Raw genomic sequence first — 20,484 nt, forward strand, 5'->3', positions numbered from 1 at the left:
TTTTTTTTTTTTTTTTTTTTTTTTTTTTTTTTTTTTTTTTTTTTTTTGTGTTTGTCTTATTTCCTGATATCAGTTTTTTCTATCAGGATTCTGTCTAGGTGTCATCCAATCTATGCACAATAATCAATAACTGAGTAGACTTTTTTTGGTTGGGTGTGTACTTCGACGGAGAGATTGTGTGGTTTTATTTGGATGGCCAATGGATTTAGGAAAAAATCAATGAGAAAGTGAGAGAGATAGGGATTTAGGAAAATAGATTTCAAAGAATTTTTTTTATTGTTTCAATTGGGATTTTATGGTTTTGCTTTGATAGCCAAGTGGTTTAGGTAGGGAAGTTGGAAAATATTCATTCTCATTGTTATTCTTTTCCAATTACTTATATCAAAGGATGATACATTTTATGAACATCAGGTCTTGCCCTAGCGTCGGCATAACTTATGAAATATGATAAAACATCCTGGAAGATCAGCTGATTATGCACTTAAGAAAATAACCTGCAACATTAATCTAAAAGATGCAACAAAATGATCTAATAATTTGATGAGAATTCTGTTTGTTGAAGACTAATTTTCTACTCAGAATGGAATAAGCAAAAGATATCTAGTTACTCTATTTATGTCTAAGGCTAATTTTGGCTTGTTTTCCTATTCATTTAAATGAATAAACATGTCAAAGTTGACTTTTTTTAGTACATAGGGAAATAAAGGAGCACCGTTTGTCATGTTTATTACGCACATCAATTTTATTATTTTTAAACTTGATTTGTTTTTCAAATTTTCAGTGCAAAGCTGATTGACATCTATCGGACACGACACAATATCAGCGCATCAACTGGTTTGAGTGATCCAGCTGTTGCTACTGGCATTTCTGACCTTATTTATGAATCAAAACCTGCAACCAATGAGCCAGATTCTCTTGATGACGACCTAGTGAATGCTTGGGCAGCAAATCTTGGTGATGATGGACTCTTGGGAAGCAGTGCACCAGCAATGAGCAGAGTATGTCTTTTATAGTGCTAGTGAAATTATTATCTACTACATATACCAACAGATTTCAATGTGTCTTGGTTTGTTTCTCTGAGTTCTGTTAAATCCTGAGTTGAGGGGTTGGAGTGCTTCTTTTAACTTAAATGTCAAGTTATTCTTATCTTCATCGTTTACCCTTCCATAAATGCTTTTGGGTGGTGCTCCATTTGCGTTTTTCTTGAATCAGTGGCTGAACATTTTTGATTTAGGAAAGAGTCCAAGGTTAAATTCATCTAGTTTCTTCTAAAAAAAATATTGATAATAAAAAACATTGCATACTCCACAGACCTCTAGTAATAATTAACGTCCAGATCTCTAGCATTGAACGTCTACTAATAATGATTTCATGAAATTAAATGCTTTATTGAAGTTGTAAGATGTATTATACTTTGAATTGCTAATCAAGACTAGGGTTTTTTCCTCCTAATTTTTTGAAAGGATGAGTTTGAAGGTACTTTTTCAAGTCTGCCCAAATGTTTTTGTTCTAATTGGCCTTCTGTCTCCATTAACAGAGATTCATCTCATTTTTACTTTCCATTAGGTTAATGAATTTCTTGCTGGAGCTGGAACTGATGCACCTGATGTTGATGAAGAGAATATGATCTCGAGGCCATCTGTTAGTTATGATGACATGTGGGCAAAGACTCTTTTAGAGACTAATGAACTAGAGGTAGTATACTTTACTTCTCCATGTAGTAGGTAGAGTTTGCAGTATGGTGAGTGTTGGACTGAGTTTGTGGCTATGTTTGACTGTGTATTCTTTTGAATTTCAGGAAGATGATGCACGCTCATCTGGGACATCCTCTCCTGAGTCAACAGGCTCAGTTGAAACTTCCATATCTTCTCACTTTGGTGGAATGAGCTATCCTTCACTGTTTAGTTCCCGACCTTCCTATGGTGGTACCCAAACCTCGGTATGACAGACTAAAAGTTTCTTGCGATATAGAAAAACTGGAAATGGAAGTTATGTTTCTAATGAAAAAAGAACCTAATATTAAGTGGATCATATCACAATTAGTTCCTTTTCAATTTGCAGTGTCTAGGATGAGTATTTTGTTATCTGATTATTAGGATAGGAAAGCAGGTTTTCTCATAAAAAAAACCTGATTGTTAATGACTACAATATTCTACGTGAGATATAAATTGTGACTAGCTTTTTTCAACTGTCTGGCAGAGCCTAACATGTATGAACTTAATTTTACATTCCTGAATTTGACTGGCATGTTTCTGCATTTTGCTTTAGGATTCAATAATAGCTTGTTGCATTGCTGCTACTTCCTTTTTTCATTTGTGATCCATATTAATAATCTCCAGGAAAGATCAGGAGCGAGCAGGTTTAGCAATCCAACAATACACGAGGGTTTAAATTCTCCGGTTAGAAATTTGTTCCTCGTCTTTTTGTAGTTTTTTGTTAAATAGTTTCCACTTATCGTCAAACTCTTCATGCTTCTCAGATCAGGGAAGATCCCCCTCCTTACTCACCTCCATATACGCAACAGTACGAATCATTTGAGAACCCATTAGCAGGGCGCGGTTCACAGAGCTTTGGATCTCAAGAAGAGCGTCCCTCCTCTGGAAATCCACAACATGGATCTGCTCTCTACGACTTCACTGCTGGTGGTGATGATGAGGTAACCTGCTCTTTTACAATCATATTGTAGTTCCCTTTTGCTTTTCCTTTTTCTCAAGGAAAGGATAGAGAAGGTGCAAGGGGTGCCAAGAGCTGGGAGAAACCTCAAGCGATACCCAAGCACTAAGCTTTGGTGCTATAATACAAACCAACCTTAATAGTATCATTGTTAATGTGCTTTCCATGATACAGAAATACTAATTGGATGGGTGAATCTGGTTTTATCTTTTTCTAGACAAGTTGAATGTAAAACACAAGTTACATAAGATCTGTCAAAATTGAAAAACGAAAGATTTCCCATTATTTATAAAGCTTTGGCTAGTCTAACTAGCCAACTGTGAGTCGTCTGCCGCAAAATAGTCTAACTAGCCATTATTTATAAAGCTTTGAATCCCAACTATTCATAAGTGTTATATGTCGTAAATATTAGTATAGTTATCATTTTACAGTTTCATAATAACTTTAAATATATAAAATATTGAGTTTTCAAAAATTTTATTTTTTGGATCACAATCTAAAATTGGCTTTGAACTATAAGTCTCCAAACAAATATTTGTTAAGTCTATTTGATTCAGTGAATTCAAAAACATAAAACAAAATCGAAATTTCGGATCATTTATTTAGGATTTTATTGGTTTTACTTTTTTGTTTTCCTTTTATTGGTTTTATATTTTATTGTTGAAAGTTGATCACCTCGTTTAGATGTCTTCTGTCATCTATTCTTAAATCTGTTCATTCCCTTAACCTGACGTTTTTTATTTGACTGTTGTTTCTTACCTTGCAGCTAAGTTTAACAGCTGGTGAAGAAGTTGAAATTGAGTACGAAGTAGATGGCTGGTTTTATGTGAGTATAATGAAAGCAGACACTTCCTTTTTTAAAATACTTCTCAAATCTTTGCAGCTTCTATGCACCGCGTATGATTTCATGAGGTCTTGAACTATGCGGGCACGGTTAGAAGTTCACCAACTAGCGCCTAACTGTGCCCCACACAGCACAAGTTGTCATGAAATCATACGCGGGTCATAACGTATTAAAGCATAATCTTAGTTACTATACAGTGCACATATCATTCTTCAAACCATGAAAACTGGACTAATATTCTTAACGCGTGATAGTTTACGTTTGGTTGATTAAAGATGACGAGTGAACGTGATTTATCTCCCAACGAAGACTAAAGAAATCATCTTTGGTTGATAAATGGTCTACCTGAAGGCAATAATGCTACTATTAGAACTGATGTACTGTCATTACTGTTGCAGGTGAAAAAGAAACGCCCTGGAAGGGATGGGAAAATGGCAGGGCTGGTCCCTGTCCTTTATGTTAATCAATCTTGATTCCAATGGTGTGCAATCCGACCAGAAAGTTCCTTTGTCTCCTGCTCATGTGACTCCATCGATACATCCCGACATCATGACATGCCTTGCGAAGCCTTCTCCCTCTCCGTTCTTTATCTGTCTCCTCCATCGACTCGTCCACATCCCCCATTTTCTTCAGCAGTGCCTCCATGATGTATCAACTGGTTCTGTAGCTGGCTACTGCAATTGGTTTGTTCATTAACTTTGTTGTTGCATCCATATATATGATGTTTGCTTTGTTATTCGTCGTTTTTTTGGTATGATACTCGTGGCAACGAACGAAGGTGTTGTAGTACGGTACTCGTGGCAACGAACGAAGGTGTTGTAGTACGGTACTCGTGGCAACGAAGGTGTTATGTAACTGTTTCTTAATGAGTTAGATTTTAGTATGATCTTTATTTTGGCTTAGATGGATGCAGTGTAGTGTATGTATTTTGTTATAGCCATTACATTTGTTCTAATAAGAACTCCGCTTAGATTGATTTTGTGAGAAGTTCATTGTTTTTGTGTTCAGTTTTTCTTTGATATTCAATACTTATTTATTATTATTATTATTATTATTATTTTTATTTTTAGTTCAAACAAATATAAAGATTAGAAGTTCGAACGATAATGTATGTTTTATTGTTTAAATTGAGAGTTTTTTTTGGTAGAATTAGGAGATTACTCGTGAAAAATCTTTTTGTAAGGTTATGTACGGTTCTGAGTCTGAGTGAGTTCACTAAATGCTATTATAAATGGAAGTTTATCAAAATTTATGAGCAACAATTTTACTTAATAATAATAATAACGTTTATATGAACGAAAACGATACTATTACTCTCGTAACATTACTAACCAAACACGTCCTTTATCTTCTATTCTCGGTTTTGGTGGTAAATGATCCAATAAGCTAAGAAGCGAACCTTACAAATTGCACAACTCTTAATATTCATATTAATCTTGTAATTAAAACACTATTACCACTCAAAAGTCAAATAAAGTAGAGACCGTACATTCATAATAATCTTATAATTAAAACCTTATTTCTACTTAAAAGAAAAGTAAAGACCATTGTAAGCCGTCATAAGTACTTCCACTTGTACATTCATATTAATCTTATAATTAAAACTTTATTTCTACTTAAAAGTCAAATAAAGTAAAGACCAGCCGTCCTAAGTACTTCCGCTCGTACATTCATATTAATCTTATAATTAAAACCTTACTTCTACTTAAAAGTCAAATAAAGTAAAGACCATTATAAGCACTTCTGCTTGAACATTCATATCAATTTTATAATTAAAACGCTATTTCCACTCAAAAGTCCAGTGAAATAGAGGTCATCATATACTTCCACTCAAGAACATGAGTTGCGTAGAAATATCGGTAAGACCTATTTTTTTCTATCCAAATACGAAACTCATAAAATATAATGATATATTACACGATGACCGTGTGATATTTTCAAGTTGTTAGCCTAACAATAAACTACTCATGTCAAACCAATGAACCAAAAGAGTCCATACAATCTCATAGACCTCCTTGGACATGTTACCTACGTTTTATCATCCTACCCTTCGTGAGTTTATATGAACTCGACACCATTGAGGTTTTTAAATCAGTATCTAATAATATCTAATAATTATTAGGAAGCAACGACATATCATAACAGTTTCATTGAATAATTTTGATTAAAACGTAACAATAATAAAAAAACAAAAAAAACATGTAATATAAACTACATTACATTTCATAAACTCTAATTATAACAGTCCTAGCACACCGCTAGCACATATTGTCCTCTTTGAGCTTTTCATTTTGGGCTTCCCCTCAAGATTTTTAAAACACGTAAGTTAGGGAGAGCTTTCCATACCCTTATAAAAAATGTTTTGTTTCTTCTTCAACTGATGTGGAATCTCACAATTCACCCCAGTTTAGAGCCCTAGAGCCCAACGTCCTCGCTGACACTCGTTTCTCTCTCCAATCAATGTGGGGATCTCACAATCCACTTTTCTTCGTGGCCCAGTGTCCTCGTTGGTGTACCGCCCGGTGTCTAATTCTGATATCATTTTTAACAGTCCAAGTCTACCGCTAGCAAATATTGTCCTCTTTTAAGATTTTCCTTTAGACTTATATGCTAGAGAAAAATTTTCACCTCTTCTAAAAAAATATTTCATTTCTCTCACCAACCATTTAACTAATACAAATGACCCACCAACACAAAACACAATCAAAAATCAAAGAGAGAAAAGTAGAAAAGAGAATTATTTAAGGAAAAAGGGAACTATATATATATTATGACGATTTATTCATAATCTCACGAAAGCAAGTTGAAAAAAAAAAAGGATGGTGGCACAGAAAATAAAGCAAATGGAAGGTAATAGCTAAAGAGAGAGAGTTGTATGAGGAAAAAGGCGAACGGGCAGACCTTTCTCAGGGATTGGCAATGGGTCAACAATGATCTTCTCCTTGTCCAGGAGCTTTGTCCATTTGAATCTCTTCACCAAATTGTGCATGAAGACGAGAATCTCGAGCTTGGCGTACTCTTTTCCAGGGCACATCCTTGGCCCTCCGCCGAAGGGCACAAAGGTGTAGGGCGCAGGGCCATTGCCCTCAAATCTCGATGGATCAAATTTGTAGGGCTCTGGGAAGTACGCATGGTTTTTGTGTGTTGAGTTTGAACTCCAATATACCTGAAACCAAACAATAAGGTTATTCAATAAGGATACCAGTAACTATTTAATAACAATAACAACGTGATTTCGCCCTGTTCGTCTCCTAATATCTAATAAATACATATTCGAATTCTAGACATTTTTACAATTTTTCTCTAATGCATTCAATAATACAAAAGTATTATCCACATTGTGACTCAAAAGATGCAATATAGTTGCATTGTTTTCTTAATTCAATGATTTCAGGAGTTTTAGTGTTGCGCCCAATAGGTTGGGAATTTAAAGCATTATCAAACCGTGTTCTAAAACCTATGAATCTTGTAACAGTCTAGATCCACTTCTAATCGATATTGTCTTTTTTGGACTTTCTCTCAAGGCTTTAAAACGTGTCTACTAGGAGAAGGTTTCCACACCCTGTGTTTTGTTCTCCTCTCTAACCAATGTGAGATATCACATCCCATCTCCCTTCGGAGCCCAGCGTCCTCGCTGACACTCGTTCCTTTTTTCAATCGATGTGGGATCCCTCTAAATCGACCCCCTTTGGGGCCCAACGTCCTTACTAGCACACCGTCTCGTGTCTATCCTCCTTCAGGGAATAATGAGAAGGCTGACACATCATCCAATATCTGGCTTTGATATCATTTGTAATAGCCCAGATCCACTGTTAGCCGATATTGTCATCTTTTAGCTGATGTCGCACATTGGTTGGGGAGGAGAACAAAACACCTTTTAAGATTGTGGAAACCTTCTCCTAGCATACTTATTTTAAAGTCTTGAGGGAAAGCCCGAAAGGAAAAGTCCAAAGAGAACAATATTTGCTAGCGGTAGATCTACTTTTACAAAACATAAAATTAAAAAATTCAACCACCTAATTCAATGACATATTTATACCAACTTACAACAAACCCTAAACTCAAAACTCAAAACTCAAAACTAACTCAAAACTCAAAACTCAGATAATTAAAATTGTAGGGTAGACTATAGGCTTTAGCATAAGATTTTCTTTTAAAGTTGGCTTAATAAACATTACCTATTTTTTAAAAAAATAAAAATATATAACATCAAGGTAGAGGAGGAAAGAGGGGAAATTACCTTCCAGCCCTTGGGAATGTAGAAGCCATTGAAGACGAAGTGATTGATGGCTTCCCTAAAGGCACCTTGAAGTGGGGAAGCAAGTCTTAGAACCTCACAGGCGACATTCCACGAATACTTCATCTTCTGAATGTCTTCCCACTTCAATAACTCCCCTGCGGCTTTTGCTTTTGCTATTTCCATTTGCTCTGTTCAAATTCAAAATTTGAAATTAATAATAATAACAATATTATTTTTATTTGGTGGAACAATTTTGATCCAAAAACAGACCATTTTTCATGAAATATGGATTCAGTGAATAAAATTTCCATAATCTAAAATTGAAAAAAGTAAAAGGCTAAATTACATAACTGAATTATAATAAAAATAAACAGGTTATCTTACATCAGCCAAAACAGGGGCTAAATAATGGGTTTTATTTAACGAATAATTTAATATATATATATATATATATATATATATATATATATATATATCTAGGGTTTTAAGAAAAATAATATTAACTATTTTTGTAATTATGTTATTATGTCAAACGCATGAAAAATGACTGCAAGCAAATGAATATAAATTATTGTATTCCTAAAAAAATTTAAGACAACAAATCAGGAAAACAAATCCGTCAAATATATTTAATATATTTCTCAATTTTGAATTTTGTTTGAGTTATTTCATATATATATATATATATATATATATATATATATATATATATATATATATATATTTTTTGCCCAGATTCACGGTTAGCAGATGTTGTCATCTTCCCTTGAGCTTCCCCTTTAAAAGTTAGGGGAAGGTCTCCACACCCTTATAAAGGGTGATTTGTTCTCCTCCCCAACCAATGTGGGAGTTCAAATTCCACCCCCCTTCGGGCCCAACGTCCTTATTGGCACACCGCCTCGTGTATATCCCCTTCGAGGAAGAGTGAGAAGGCTTAAGGGTGATTTGTTCTCCTCCCCAACCAATGTGGGAGGTCACAATCCATCTTCTTTCGGGCCCAGTATCCTTACTAGCACATCACCTCGTGTCTACCCTCTTCGGGGAAGAGCAAGAAGGCTGACACATCGTCCGGTGTCTGGCTCTGATACCATTTGTAATGACCCAGATCTACTGCTGGCAGATATTGTCTTCTTTGAGCTTTCCTTTTCGAGCTTCCCCTCAAAGCTTTAAAAGTCATTTATTCTCCTCCCCAACTAAACATCTCATTTCAAAATATCTAAAGCTAATTTTGTCTTTAATACAAAATTGCAAAATTACAGGATCTAAAGTTTAAAAGAATTTTTTAAAAGTTTAACAGACCTATTTAATATTGAACATGGATCAAGTTACTCAGTAACCTATTAAATCCAAAAGTAACCTATTAAATCCAAAAGTTCCGAGAGTAAATTTGTTAGGAGTAATTTTTTGATATTGAACTAAGAGGACAAAAGGGAAAAAATAAAATCTTAATTTTAATGTATAAATTTCTACAAATGAGTGGGCAATTGCCCAAGCTTGCATGTGTAACTGCCCTAGAAGCTAGAACCAAACGGACATGGTATAGCATAGCTCCCCAAAGCATTTTAAAAAGAGAGAGAGAAAACTATGTATAATTTGAATAAATAAATAAATTAAGAGGAAACAAAAGAAAAGATTAGGACAGTTTCAATCCGCTGTTAAATTGCAAACTCGCCATACCGATTAGGCGATTACAATCATTACGGATAGAAATTTCAGAAAACGGTTAGAGATTCTCTTCGACATTTTGTTGATTCTAAGAGGAAAATCATGAGATTTTAAAATTTTGTAAAATGAATGCTCAGTATAGGTAACTTACCTCTGTAGACGCCATCGTAGATTTGAGGAAGCTCAGCGAGGTAATTAACGATGAAGGTGCATGCAGCACTGGTAGTGTCATGGCCGCCGATTAACAAGCCGAGAATATTATCGGCGATAGCAGATTCGTTCATGTACTGTCCGATTTCATCGCAGGTGAGAAGCATGTGAGACAGAATGTCCTGCGTCGGCGACGCCTTTCCTTCAGCCAGATCCGATTTCCTCTGCCTCACGATCGAGAGTAGTTCCTTTCTGACGAAGTTTGACGCCTTTATCGCTCGGTTGAACGGCGTTCCTGGCAAATCGATCGGCATCGATATGATTCCTGCCGCAATGCTCTGGAATGGTTCCGACAATCTTTCGACGTGGATACGATCCTCTAGGCTCACGAACAATCGGCACGCGAGCGAGAATGTGAAACTAAAGCGGTTGAAAAAGAAAATCAGGACGGAAAACGAAATCGATCAAACAGAAAACGACAGACGATATCAAAATCGAAATCGAAATTCGATTGACAATAATTGCTTGCTTTTAACCTTTTCGCTAGAGGAAACACGAGGACTTGTTCTCTGTTCTCCCAAGAGGATGCAAAATGGCGTTGAGCAAGTTCGTCCATGACTCCAATATAACGCTGGAGCGCTTCCGGTTTAAGGAACCGCGGGAGGAGCTTCTTAAGTCGTATAGCTGACTCTTTTGAGTTGATCTCAGTAGAAGCGGGGAAGATCTTGTTGACGGAATCCGGCCACCAGGAAGTAACGAGTTTATTCTCATTGGAGAAGAGGAACTTGTTGCAAGCAGGGCCGCAGAAAATGGCGGCCGGAACGCCGACGATGGAGGTTTTGAAGATATCAGACTTGTACTTATTCAAACGATCAAAGATGAACTTCTCAGGCTCGCCTTTCCAGCCGGTGGATAAGAACTCGAGGCTCTCGCCAATGATCGGAAGGCCAATGGCGCCGGGAGGAGTGTTGGGATAGGAGAATAAGGATTTGTGCTTGTAAAAGAGGACGAAGAGAGTGAGAGAGATCAAGGAGAGGAAGAGGATTAAGAGAGAGATGAGGAAATCCGCCATTGTTACGTTGTGGAGCTTTTCTGAGCTTCCACTGGTTTTGAACTGCACAAGGAGATCGGTATATTTTCGTGGGAAATATAAAGGCCGAAATAAAGGCGTTATATATATATATATATATATATATATATATATATTTTTTTTTTTTTTGCCGTAAAAGTGAAAATATTTTATTTGGTTATTTGGATGATTTTTATTTCTAAAAAAAAATAATTTTATGTTTTTCAATGGAAAATGAATTTATGTGAAAACAATATATTGCATTCAAATTTCATGAATTTAAAATTTTAAAATGTAGAATAATAATAATAATAATAATAAAACTTTTAATAAATATAAAACTCAACCTATTTTTTAAATTAATGCAATATATTATAAATGATATGATATTATATAAAATAAATATAAAAAGGTGTTCATAATCATAAATTAATTAATTAATAATATTTGGTATTCAATTTAATATTTAATTGATAGAAGTTGGTTTATGATATAATTTAACATAAATTGGCATTTAGTTTCTAATTTTAAAATTCATAAATTTATCAAGCTATTTAAAAATGCAAACACATGAGATATGCTTCGTGATTGTTGGGACCTACTTTTCATGACTGTTCCTTCAACTCTACTTTCTATTTTGGGTAAGATTCACGCATAAACCCCATTGGTGAGTTCGTATACATACCACTCGGCCTGACTATGAGCTTGTGCACGCTCTCGCTGCCGAAAATCAACGAAAAACAAAAAAGCGCGTATAATATCATGGTGTTCACATTTGTACTTAACATACCGAGAAGTAATTCATGTCGTGTAACATACAACATACATGAAGTCTGACATTTAAAATCATGGTTTACTGTACGTGCACATAGTAGGACATGAATTCTCTATGACACGTTCTTACCTATTCGTGGTATTTCATACACGATACACCTTAGCATCTCGTAATGCGAACAAAAGCAGACAGACATAAGTCAACCTATACGAAACCGCTCATTCGAAACACTAATTTATACACGAAAACTCTTACGAAGATCGGAGACAAATGATGAAATTCCATTCGAATTCAGCTGCAGCCTAAGGATCAACTTACAGAAGGAAGAAACGCTCTAAACTACAAATGTACTGTTTCTTGAAGTCCAAGCTTCCTATCTCCATTGAACAAACACTTACCTGAAATCCAGGGTAGAAATCTTTGGAAACAAGGCCTTGCCATTGAGACTTGCCGCCTGCCATCACGAGCATTGCCCTATTCAAACAGAGATGGCATTGTTCATAAAACAGTTCTTCAACATTAAACTAAGCAGAGAACCCCTGAAGAACAAAGTTTTGTAAGAAACTTGAATTTGGAGACATTAAGGTTTTTATATTTCGGTAAGAAACTTGAATGTATTATCGAAACAGAAGCGATCGCAGTTTTTCTCATTAAGCTCACCTAAAGATTCGAAAGCAACCGTCCTCGGGGGCTAAAACTTTCAAGTATATGGGATCTCAATGACAACATAATAGATTTTTAACGGAATAAATAAGAAAATGTGAGATCCGACGTTGGTTGGAGAGGAGAACGAAACATTATTGGTAAGGGTGTGGAAACCTCTCCCTAGCAGACGCATTTTAAAAACCTTGAGGGGAAGGCTAGAAGGAAAAGCCCAAAGAGGACAAATTTTGCTAGCGGTGGACTTGGAACGTTACAAATGGTATTAGAGCTAGACACTGGGCGATGTGCCAGCGAGGAGGCTGAGCCTAGAAGGAGGGGTGTGAACACAAGGAAGTGCGCTCCAACAAGGACGCTGGACCCCGAAGATCCCACAAGGGGGGTGAATAGTGAGATCCCACGTCGGTTGGAGAAGAAAACAAAACATTTTTTTATAAGGGTATGGAAACCTCTCCCTAGCAAACACGTTTTCAAAACCTTGAGAGGAAGCCCGAAAGAAAAAGCTCAAAAAGGACAATATTTGCTAGCACAGTATCAGATCAGCACAAACTACATAGGATCTCGATGAACCAATGACGATCAACAAACAAAAGACAGTGTATAATTTACCCCATAAATAGCACAGTTTTGTTGCTAGCTGAGTGACAAGTCTTGTTTCTGCAGGATTAGAACGTTCACTTTTTGAAGCCTCCTGGATGGCAAGTGCAAATTCTTGTCTTTCTTTGGCTGAGAGTCCGAGAGAATTCGCCCCATGGATTGTGCTCAAATCAACTACCTGTAGCATTACATGACAAACAGACCAGTGAATGAGAATTTAGTCCACAACAAACACGAACCTCTCAAATAATTCGAAGTAGCAAAATTTTCCGAGATAATTGGAATGTTGAGGATTGTTGAAAGGGAGTCCCACGTCGACTAATTAAAGGGATGATCGTGGATTTATAAAAAAGAAACACTATCTTTAATGGTACAACGTCTTTTGGAGAAACCAAAAGCAAAGTCACGAGAATTTATGCTCAAAGTGGACAATATCATATAATTGTGGAGGGTCGTGATTCCCCTAACATGGTATCAGAGTCATGTCCTTAACCATGTCAATAGAATCCTCAAATGTCAAATAAAGAAGTTGTGAGTCTCGAAGGTGTAGTAAAAAAGTGACTCAAGTGTCGAACAAATGGTATACTTTGTTAGAGGGCTCCAGAGAAAGGAGTCGAGCCTCGATTAAGGGGAGTTTGTTCAAGAGCTCTATAGGTCTCAGGAAAGGCTCTATGGTGTACTTTGTTCGAGGGTCATAATTCCTAAACATGGTATCACGAAGGTGTAGTAAAAAAATGACTCAAGTGTCGAACAAAGGGCGTACTATGTTAGAAGGCTCTAGAGAAAGGAGTCGAGCCACAATTAAAGGGAGGTTGCTCGAGAGCACTATAGGCCTCAAGGAAGACCGAGTCCCACCATTGAGTAATTAAGGGGATGATCATGAGTTTATAAGTAAGGAACACTATTTCCATTGGTATGACGCGTTCTGGGGAAACTAAAAGTAAAGCTACGAGAGCTTATACTCAAAGTGGACAACATCATACCACTGTGGAGGGTCGTGATCCCTAACATGGAACGGATCATAATCACGGAAAAGTTTGAAAATTTACCTGTTGCAACCATGGTATTATACAGCGAATAAATCTTTGTTCAGGAAGGAATGATGCCAATATACGAAGGATATTGCTGATAGTTTTAGTTGACAAACATTCAAGAACAGGCCCTGTTTGATCAAGAAGCTCAAACAAAACAACTTCATCACCCGAACGCAAGGCTTCCATGTATGCTGCATCAACATCACCTTGACGTAGGAAACCCGACACACGTCTCGAAATGCTGTTCTTTCCATCTGAAACTTGTCTAACATTAGCACTGGGGAATGAAGAAAACACTGTATTGGTCTTTCCCAAGTGACGGCTGCTACTGTTCTGTATTCCCTGAAGATCCTTCTCAGGAGGCTTCTTGACTGGATTAGCCCTTCTCCAAATATCAGTTCCATGTTTAGTTGCATTACTCGACCGGCTCCTAACAGCAACGTTTTCATCCCATATGCTAGAATGTTTAAGCGACAATAACGAAGACTGTCTGCTTGGAATATCAACCGATGACCTCGGAGTGCACGTCGAAAGCCTAGGAGAATTCAAGCTTTGGTTCTGCTTCATGAACTTTGAGTTTGAATGATCAGCAGGCCTATTACCATTCAAAAGATCCTGAGATAATCCGTAAACGACGTGTTCTAGTCCCACGACCCTTGATTGTATCACTGATAAGCTGTCCATTATGCCCGAAGTGAACTCCTGGAATCAGTTTCACAGAGAAGAAGCAGCAGATTGATCTTTATTAGGAAGAACAGGAGAAGAACAAAAGATATTTCATACATAGGATACAGCAGAAAACTTCCTTTGTGTCCATTTGTGAGGACAATTATGTGCTTGTGAATCATTGTCAGGCACGTTAACAAACCATGTAGAAACAAACCAGCCGAACCCCACTGCTAGCAAATATTGTTCGCTTTGGCCTGTTACGTATCTCCGTCAGCCTCACAGTTTTAAAACACGTCTACTAGGGAGAGATTTTCACACCCTTACAAGGAATGCTTCGTTCCCTACTCCAACCAATGTGGGATCTCACAATCCAACTCCTTTGAGAGCCCACGTCCTCGCTAGCACACCGTTTGGTGTCTAGCTCTTATACCATTTGTACCAGCCCAAGCCCACCGCTAACAGATATTGTCCACTTTGGCCCGTTACGTATCACCGTCAACCTCACGGTTTTAAAACGTGTCTACTAGGGAGAAGTTTCCACACCCTTATAAGGAATGTTTCGTTCTTCTCTCCAACCAACGTGGGATCTCACAATCCACCCCACTTGGGGGCTAGCGTCCTCGCTATTACACCAATGTTTTCCTTTGATACCATTTGTAACAGCCCAAGCCCACAGCTAACAGATATTGTCCACTTTGGCCCGTTACGTATCACTATCAACCCCACGGTTTTAAAACGTGTCTACTAGGGAGAGGTTTCCACACCCTTATAAGGAATGCTTTGTTCCCCTCTCCGACCAATATGGGATCTCACAGAACAACTTACAGCATAGACATGCCTACCTCACAGCCACATCAACCTATCCATTAAATTAGTACTTCAAAAAGTTTATCTAATATAATGCGCTCTAGGTACATCAAGGAACTCCATATAGTCTATACGCAGGCAAAGCAACAAAGTATTAAGTGCTTCCTTAAAGTCTTACCTTGAATAAATCCATCAAGTTGGACTGCTTGTTTTCAATTTCCAGGAGATGCTTTCGAATGCAGACCATATCATTTGCAACTTCCGAGTCACATTCTTGTACAATTCGACAGCTAGACTCCGTGACCACGGACTCAAGACTTCTACGATCCGTCACCGGTGTCGAGTACATTTGCTCCTCACTACAAACCCCTTCATTGACAAATCGCTTACTTCTATCAGTTGACTTATGCACACTGCTGTCTTCAAGACTCTCACGACAAACCGTTCCGAATTCCCGACCAGGTAAAAAACTGGACACAGAAGAACATTCTTGTCTGTCATCCATTCTGACATAATCATATTCAACATCTTGAATGTCTGTAACATCAGTGCTCACTCCTTGAAATGTCTTTGTGACAGTACTCCCTTCAGATTCCTCTGTGTGAAATCCTGATAATGACTGGTTGCGCTTTTGTGGAACAGCTATTTCAATATGACAATCATTTGCTTTGAAATGTTGTGTGTTCTCCAAATAACTTGGACAGGTTTTTCTCATGTTTAGTGGAATCCTCCCTCTTGTAGAGCCCACGCCTACCTTCCTAATGGCAGCATCCTTCTTTCCATGTTCCATTGAACTAGTAACATCACTGAAGTCACCCCCACAAAGGTTTTCTGTGCAAAGCGTGAAACAGAAGTAAATAAAAGGTAAAAATGTATGAAAATAGTGGTATCAAGAATTGACCATTAGACCTTTAATGGATGAACCAGCTTCTGAGGGTTCAGGAGTATCTGGCCCTTGAATGTTGTTCCAATATTGAAGGGTCTGGAGTACAATGTCCCTAACTGGCTTCACCTATCAGAAACATGACAATTATAAAAATTTAGTTTCCTAATTATGTGGAACTGTGGTTGTCGGTTCATTTTTTCGATGTATTTATGTATGGTGTGGACATAAACCTTGTCAAATCGACATGATTCGAGGGAGCGAATGCAGGATGCCTTAAAAGACCCGACGAAGGACGCACAGCTTGCTGCAATTTCACCTAATGCAATGGAAGCAGCTTTTCGAGTCGTCCAATCACTGTTCTTGAGAGCTTCTTGGATGCCAAGCATTGCAGCAGAGAGAACATTTTGATTTGAAGCACCCCCAGCCTGTAATAGATAGTGAAATGGACTCATATTTGTGAACTTTCTTATAAAGCTTTACAAAAATTTCCCAAGTGAAACAATCTTTTAACCACAGTGTCCCTCAAGATTTTTAAAATGTGTCTGCTAGGGAGAGGTTTCAACACCCTTATAAAGAATGCTTCGTTCTCCTCCCTAACCGATGTGGGATCTCACAATCCACCCCCCTTCGGGGCCCAGCGTCCTCGTTGGCACTCTGTGATATCGCACATTGGTTGGGGAGGAGAACAAAACACCTGTTAAAAGGGTGTAGAAACCTTCCCCTAGCAGACGCGTTTTAAAGCCTTGAGGGGAAGCCCAAAGAGGACAATATCTGCTAGCAGTGGATCTGGGTTGTTACAAATGGTATCAGAGCCAGACACCGAACGATGTGCCAGCCTTCTGGTTGTTCCCTGAAGGGGGTAGACACGAGGCGATGTGCCAGTAAGGATGCTGGCCCCAAAGGGGGGTGGATTTGGTGGCGGTCCCACATCGATTGGAGAAAGGAATGAGAGCCAGCAAGGACACTGGGCCCCAAAGGGGAGTGGATTGTGATGTCCCACATTAGTTGGGGAGGAGAACAAAACACCCTTTATAAGTGTGTGCAACCTTCCCCTAGCAGACATGTTTTAAAGCCTTGAGGGGAAGCCCGAAAGGAAAAGCCCAAAGAGGACAATATCTGCTAGGGTGGATCTGGGTTGTTACACACTCGTTCCCTTCTCCAATCAATGTGGGACCCCCCGATCCACCCCCCTTCGAAGCTCAGCCTCCTTGCTGGCACACCGCCTCGTGTCCACCCCCTTTCGGGTTTAGTCTCCTCGCTGGCACATCGCTCGGTGTCTGGCTCTGATACCATTTGTAACAGCCCAAGCCCACCACTAGCAGACATTGTCCTCTTTAAGCTTTCTCTTTCGAGCTTCCCCTCAAGGTTTTTAAAACGCATCTACTAGGGAGAGGTTTCAACACCCTTATAAAGAATGCTTCGTTCTCCTCCCCAACCGATGTAGGATCTCACACACCGTAAGACCCGTCTATAAACAATTGCCACTTATTTCATTACTCCATAGTATCATAAATAGAAGGTTTGAGGTAATGAAAGATTGTTTTTGTTTGAACCTTATTGTACACAATACATTCATAGTGAATATTAGAGTAAGAACCAACTAACATGCAACAACAAGCATCAGAAAGCTACTAACCTGGATAATACTTCTGTTCAAATCAATCACACCTGGCTTTGCCATGAAGTGAGGATTCTTAAGTAGCTTTGTGGTTCTTGCCAACATCCGCTGCAAAATCGAAACGGGCGGATCCCGAGTGTTGTCAATAATCCTTGCCAAGCAAAACGCTGAACCTGATTGCATTTGCTTATGTTGTTCCCCCAAAGCTTCAAAGATTGGTTTAACCAAAGTAACAAAAACCTCATCACTCTCATCCCCAACATTAATCAATTTTGAAGCTAAAACTCCACATGTCTCCACACACGCATCCCTCACACCAGAATCTGGATCCTTTAGCCGTTTCATAATGCTGCTAACCATTCTACGAAGGTGAGGCCTAATAAGACCTTCATGGAATTTGGCTAGTGTACTCATTAGCCGAACGCATTCCTGTCGAACCGAGCTCTTCTGCTCCGAATCCGTGTCCAAAATACAGGACAAGAAAGGGGGAATCATGTCAGGAGCTATGCATTCAGCTGTTTTTTCAAGCTCATCAAACCCAATTTGGTAAGTGTCTCGATCTGCAAGCTTGTTTAGTGCAAGAACCACCTTCTGTTTCAACTCAAAAACTAACTGTTGTGCAGTAACCTTGGTTGTTGTTCTTCCTTTAACATATCCTTGTGTCTTCATCATGTTATATTACCTTATTTTTTTCAAAAAACATGCTACTAATTAGACAGTTTTCAACACGAAACCTTAAAAGACAAACAAAATCTAAAAAATTGCACTACAATCCTAATGACTCAAACTCAAAAAGTGCATATCATCCTATACACAGATCGTTAGGAATCACAACTCTCCACAATGGTATGATATTGTCCACTTTGAGCATAATCTCTCATGGTTTTGCTTTGGGATTTCCCAAAAGGCCTCATACCAATGGAAATGGACTCGCTCTCAACAATTCTCCCCCTCGAACAAAGTACACTATAGAACCTCCCTTGAGGCCTATGGAGTCCTCGAACAGTCTCCCCTTAATCGAGGCTCGACTCCTTCTCTGGAATCCTCAAACAAAGTACACCCTTCGTTCGACACTTGAGTCACTTTTGACTACACCTTCGAGACTCACAACTTCATTGTTCATGAGGATTCTATTGACATGACTAAGTTAAGGGCATGACTCTGATACCATGTTAGGAATCACGACTCTCCACAATGGTATGATATTGTCCACTTTGAGCATAAGCTCTCGTGGTTTGCTTTGGGCTTCCCCAAAAGGCATCATACCAATGGAGATGGACTCCATCTCAACAATTCTCCCCTCGATTAAAGTACATTATAGACCCTGACTCTAACACCATGTTAGGAATCACGACTCTCCACAATGTTCATTTTGAACATAAGCTCTCATGGCTTTGCTTCAGGCTTCTCCGACCTCATACCAATGGAGATGACTCCTCCATGCTCAACACACAGATATCTCCAACATTGAAAAAACAATATAAACTGAGAAAAAGGGCACTTCTAACCTCGTAATGTTCTCAAATTCCTTCTTCCTCCAAAAGCTTCCACTTCCCCCAACTGGATCAAAGAAGCATCAGCAGAAACCCCAATAAACACACGAACTGTTCTTGAACGAAAGGGATACCACACCCATCTTTGATTTGCTTCATTTTTCAAGAACAAGAACACGAACAGATCGAAGAATGTGGAAATGGGATTTGGGGAAACAAAGGAGAGTAAGATGGGGTTGTAGAGAAGAGCACAGAAATCAATGGCAATGGGGGATTTAGAAACAATCGAGATGAAATTCAAAATTTGAAAAAACGAAAAGGGGTTAGTAAAAAAATGGAGGAAAGGGGAAGGGTTTAGACCACTTGGGGATGTGGGTTTCTCGTTGGGCTCACCAAGAGAAAAGCACGCAGCTAAGAGAAGCGTTTCGCGCTTCCATTTTGAATTGAAGTCAGAGAAGGATCAGAGAGGCGGATCCCACTTGGCGGATTTCCAATAGGCTATATTATAATAGCCCTCCCTTTTCAAACTATATAAAAAAATCTTAAAATTTGACCTAACTTTCAAAAATACTATTATTTTTTGGATAAAAATTCAAGCAGTAGGCTGGATGTCACGGTCATGCTTGTCCAAGGTGTGTTGCCCATGGCTGTATGCTCCTGACAAGCCCAACCTTTTCATATTATAGTGTTTTACTTTTGTATTTCCAGAAAGCATGACATTTCAGAAATATCACGTCTAGGTCTGTCAGACATGAAATGCCTCATAATGTACTATAGGGGGATACGACTAGTTGTCAACTTCTCCCTACCCAAGGTTATATACTGTGAGCCATTGTTATTTCTCTCTTGCTTGCTTATATAACGTCTCTTTCAAAAATTTCTCTTTCGAAAATATCTCTCTGCCCTCGTTTTCTAAAACCTTCTCTTAAAACTGAGGCCAGAGGCTCGAGCATACGTCGCTTGGTCGTAGGCGACGCAAGAACGAATTGGCTTAGCTCACTTGTCGTTGGAAAGTGAGTGTCGCACAATCGCAAGTCCGCTGCCATCAAAAGTGCGATTGTGACATTGGACCCCAGGCAGTGCGCCAGCAAGGACACTAGCCCCCAAGAGGTGGATTGTGAGATCCCATGTTGGTTTGAGAGGGGAGCGAAACATTCTTTTACAAATGTGTGGAAACCTCTCATTAACATACTTGTTTTAAAAACTTTGAGGGAAAGCCCGAAACAGAAAGTTCAAAGCTAGCAGTGGGCTTGGCTATTACAAAAGCACTATGGCAAGGTCGACTTTCTTCTTCCTTCAAACCA

At 38.5% G+C, this 20,484-nt stretch overlaps 3 protein-coding genes across 4 annotated transcripts in view; 1 reads left to right on the plus strand and 2 right to left on the minus strand.

Annotated features, from left to right (window-relative positions):
* LOC111461543 overlaps nucleotides 1–4,504 on the plus strand; it is a 21,867-nt gene extending 17,363 nt beyond the window's left edge. Inside the window, exons 21-28 of one of the 2 annotated variants that reach the window (XR_002713591.1) lie at nucleotides 782–998; nucleotides 1,567–1,695; nucleotides 1,799–1,939; nucleotides 2,340–2,399; nucleotides 2,480–2,656; nucleotides 3,440–3,499; nucleotides 3,916–4,295; nucleotides 4,331–4,504. Coding sequence is in view for 1 of the 2 variants with exons in the window: in XM_023105100.1 (XP_022960868.1) it covers nucleotides 782–998; nucleotides 1,567–1,695; nucleotides 1,799–1,939; nucleotides 2,340–2,399; nucleotides 2,480–2,656; nucleotides 3,440–3,499; nucleotides 3,916–3,990 (859 nt within the window). In the remaining variant the exon portion in view is untranslated. Of the gene's footprint in view, nucleotides 1–781; nucleotides 999–1,566; nucleotides 1,696–1,798; nucleotides 1,940–2,339; nucleotides 2,400–2,479; nucleotides 2,657–3,439; nucleotides 3,500–3,915 lie in introns of both variants that reach the window. The other variant, XM_023105100.1, reaches the window with a different exon arrangement.
* A 1,838-nt stretch (nucleotides 4,505–6,342) lies between these two features.
* Nucleotides 6,343–10,651, minus strand: LOC111461545 (beta-amyrin 28-oxidase). The gene is made up of 4 exons (XM_023105103.1): nucleotides 10,109–10,651; nucleotides 9,574–9,992; nucleotides 7,758–7,945; nucleotides 6,343–6,683 (listed from the first exon to the last, which is right to left on the minus strand). Exons 1-4 carry the CDS (start codon nucleotides 10,642–10,644, stop codon nucleotides 6,375–6,377), a joined length of 1,452 nt encoding a protein of 483 aa, XP_022960871.1. The 5' UTR covers nucleotides 10,645–10,651; the 3' UTR covers nucleotides 6,343–6,374.
* Nucleotides 10,652–11,436: 785 nt separating this feature from the next.
* LOC111461544 (TORTIFOLIA1-like protein 2) lies at nucleotides 11,437–19,647 on the minus strand. Its single transcript, XM_023105102.1, has 8 exons — nucleotides 19,196–19,647; nucleotides 17,706–18,369; nucleotides 16,300–16,494; nucleotides 16,093–16,195; nucleotides 15,362–16,014; nucleotides 13,723–14,409; nucleotides 12,686–12,851; nucleotides 11,437–11,890 (listed from the first exon to the last, which is right to left on the minus strand). Exons 2-8 carry the CDS (start codon nucleotides 18,357–18,359, stop codon nucleotides 11,877–11,879), a joined length of 2,472 nt encoding a protein of 823 aa, XP_022960870.1. The 5' UTR covers nucleotides 18,360–18,369; nucleotides 19,196–19,647; the 3' UTR covers nucleotides 11,437–11,876.
* Between the last annotated feature and the right edge of the window lie 837 nt (nucleotides 19,648–20,484).

Source organism: Cucurbita moschata, unplaced genomic scaffold (assembly GCF_002738365.1).
Source record: "Cucurbita moschata cultivar Rifu unplaced genomic scaffold, Cmos_1.0 Cmo_Scf00025, whole genome shotgun sequence".
Lineage (NCBI taxonomy): Eukaryota > Viridiplantae > Streptophyta > Magnoliopsida > Cucurbitales > Cucurbitaceae > Cucurbita > Cucurbita moschata.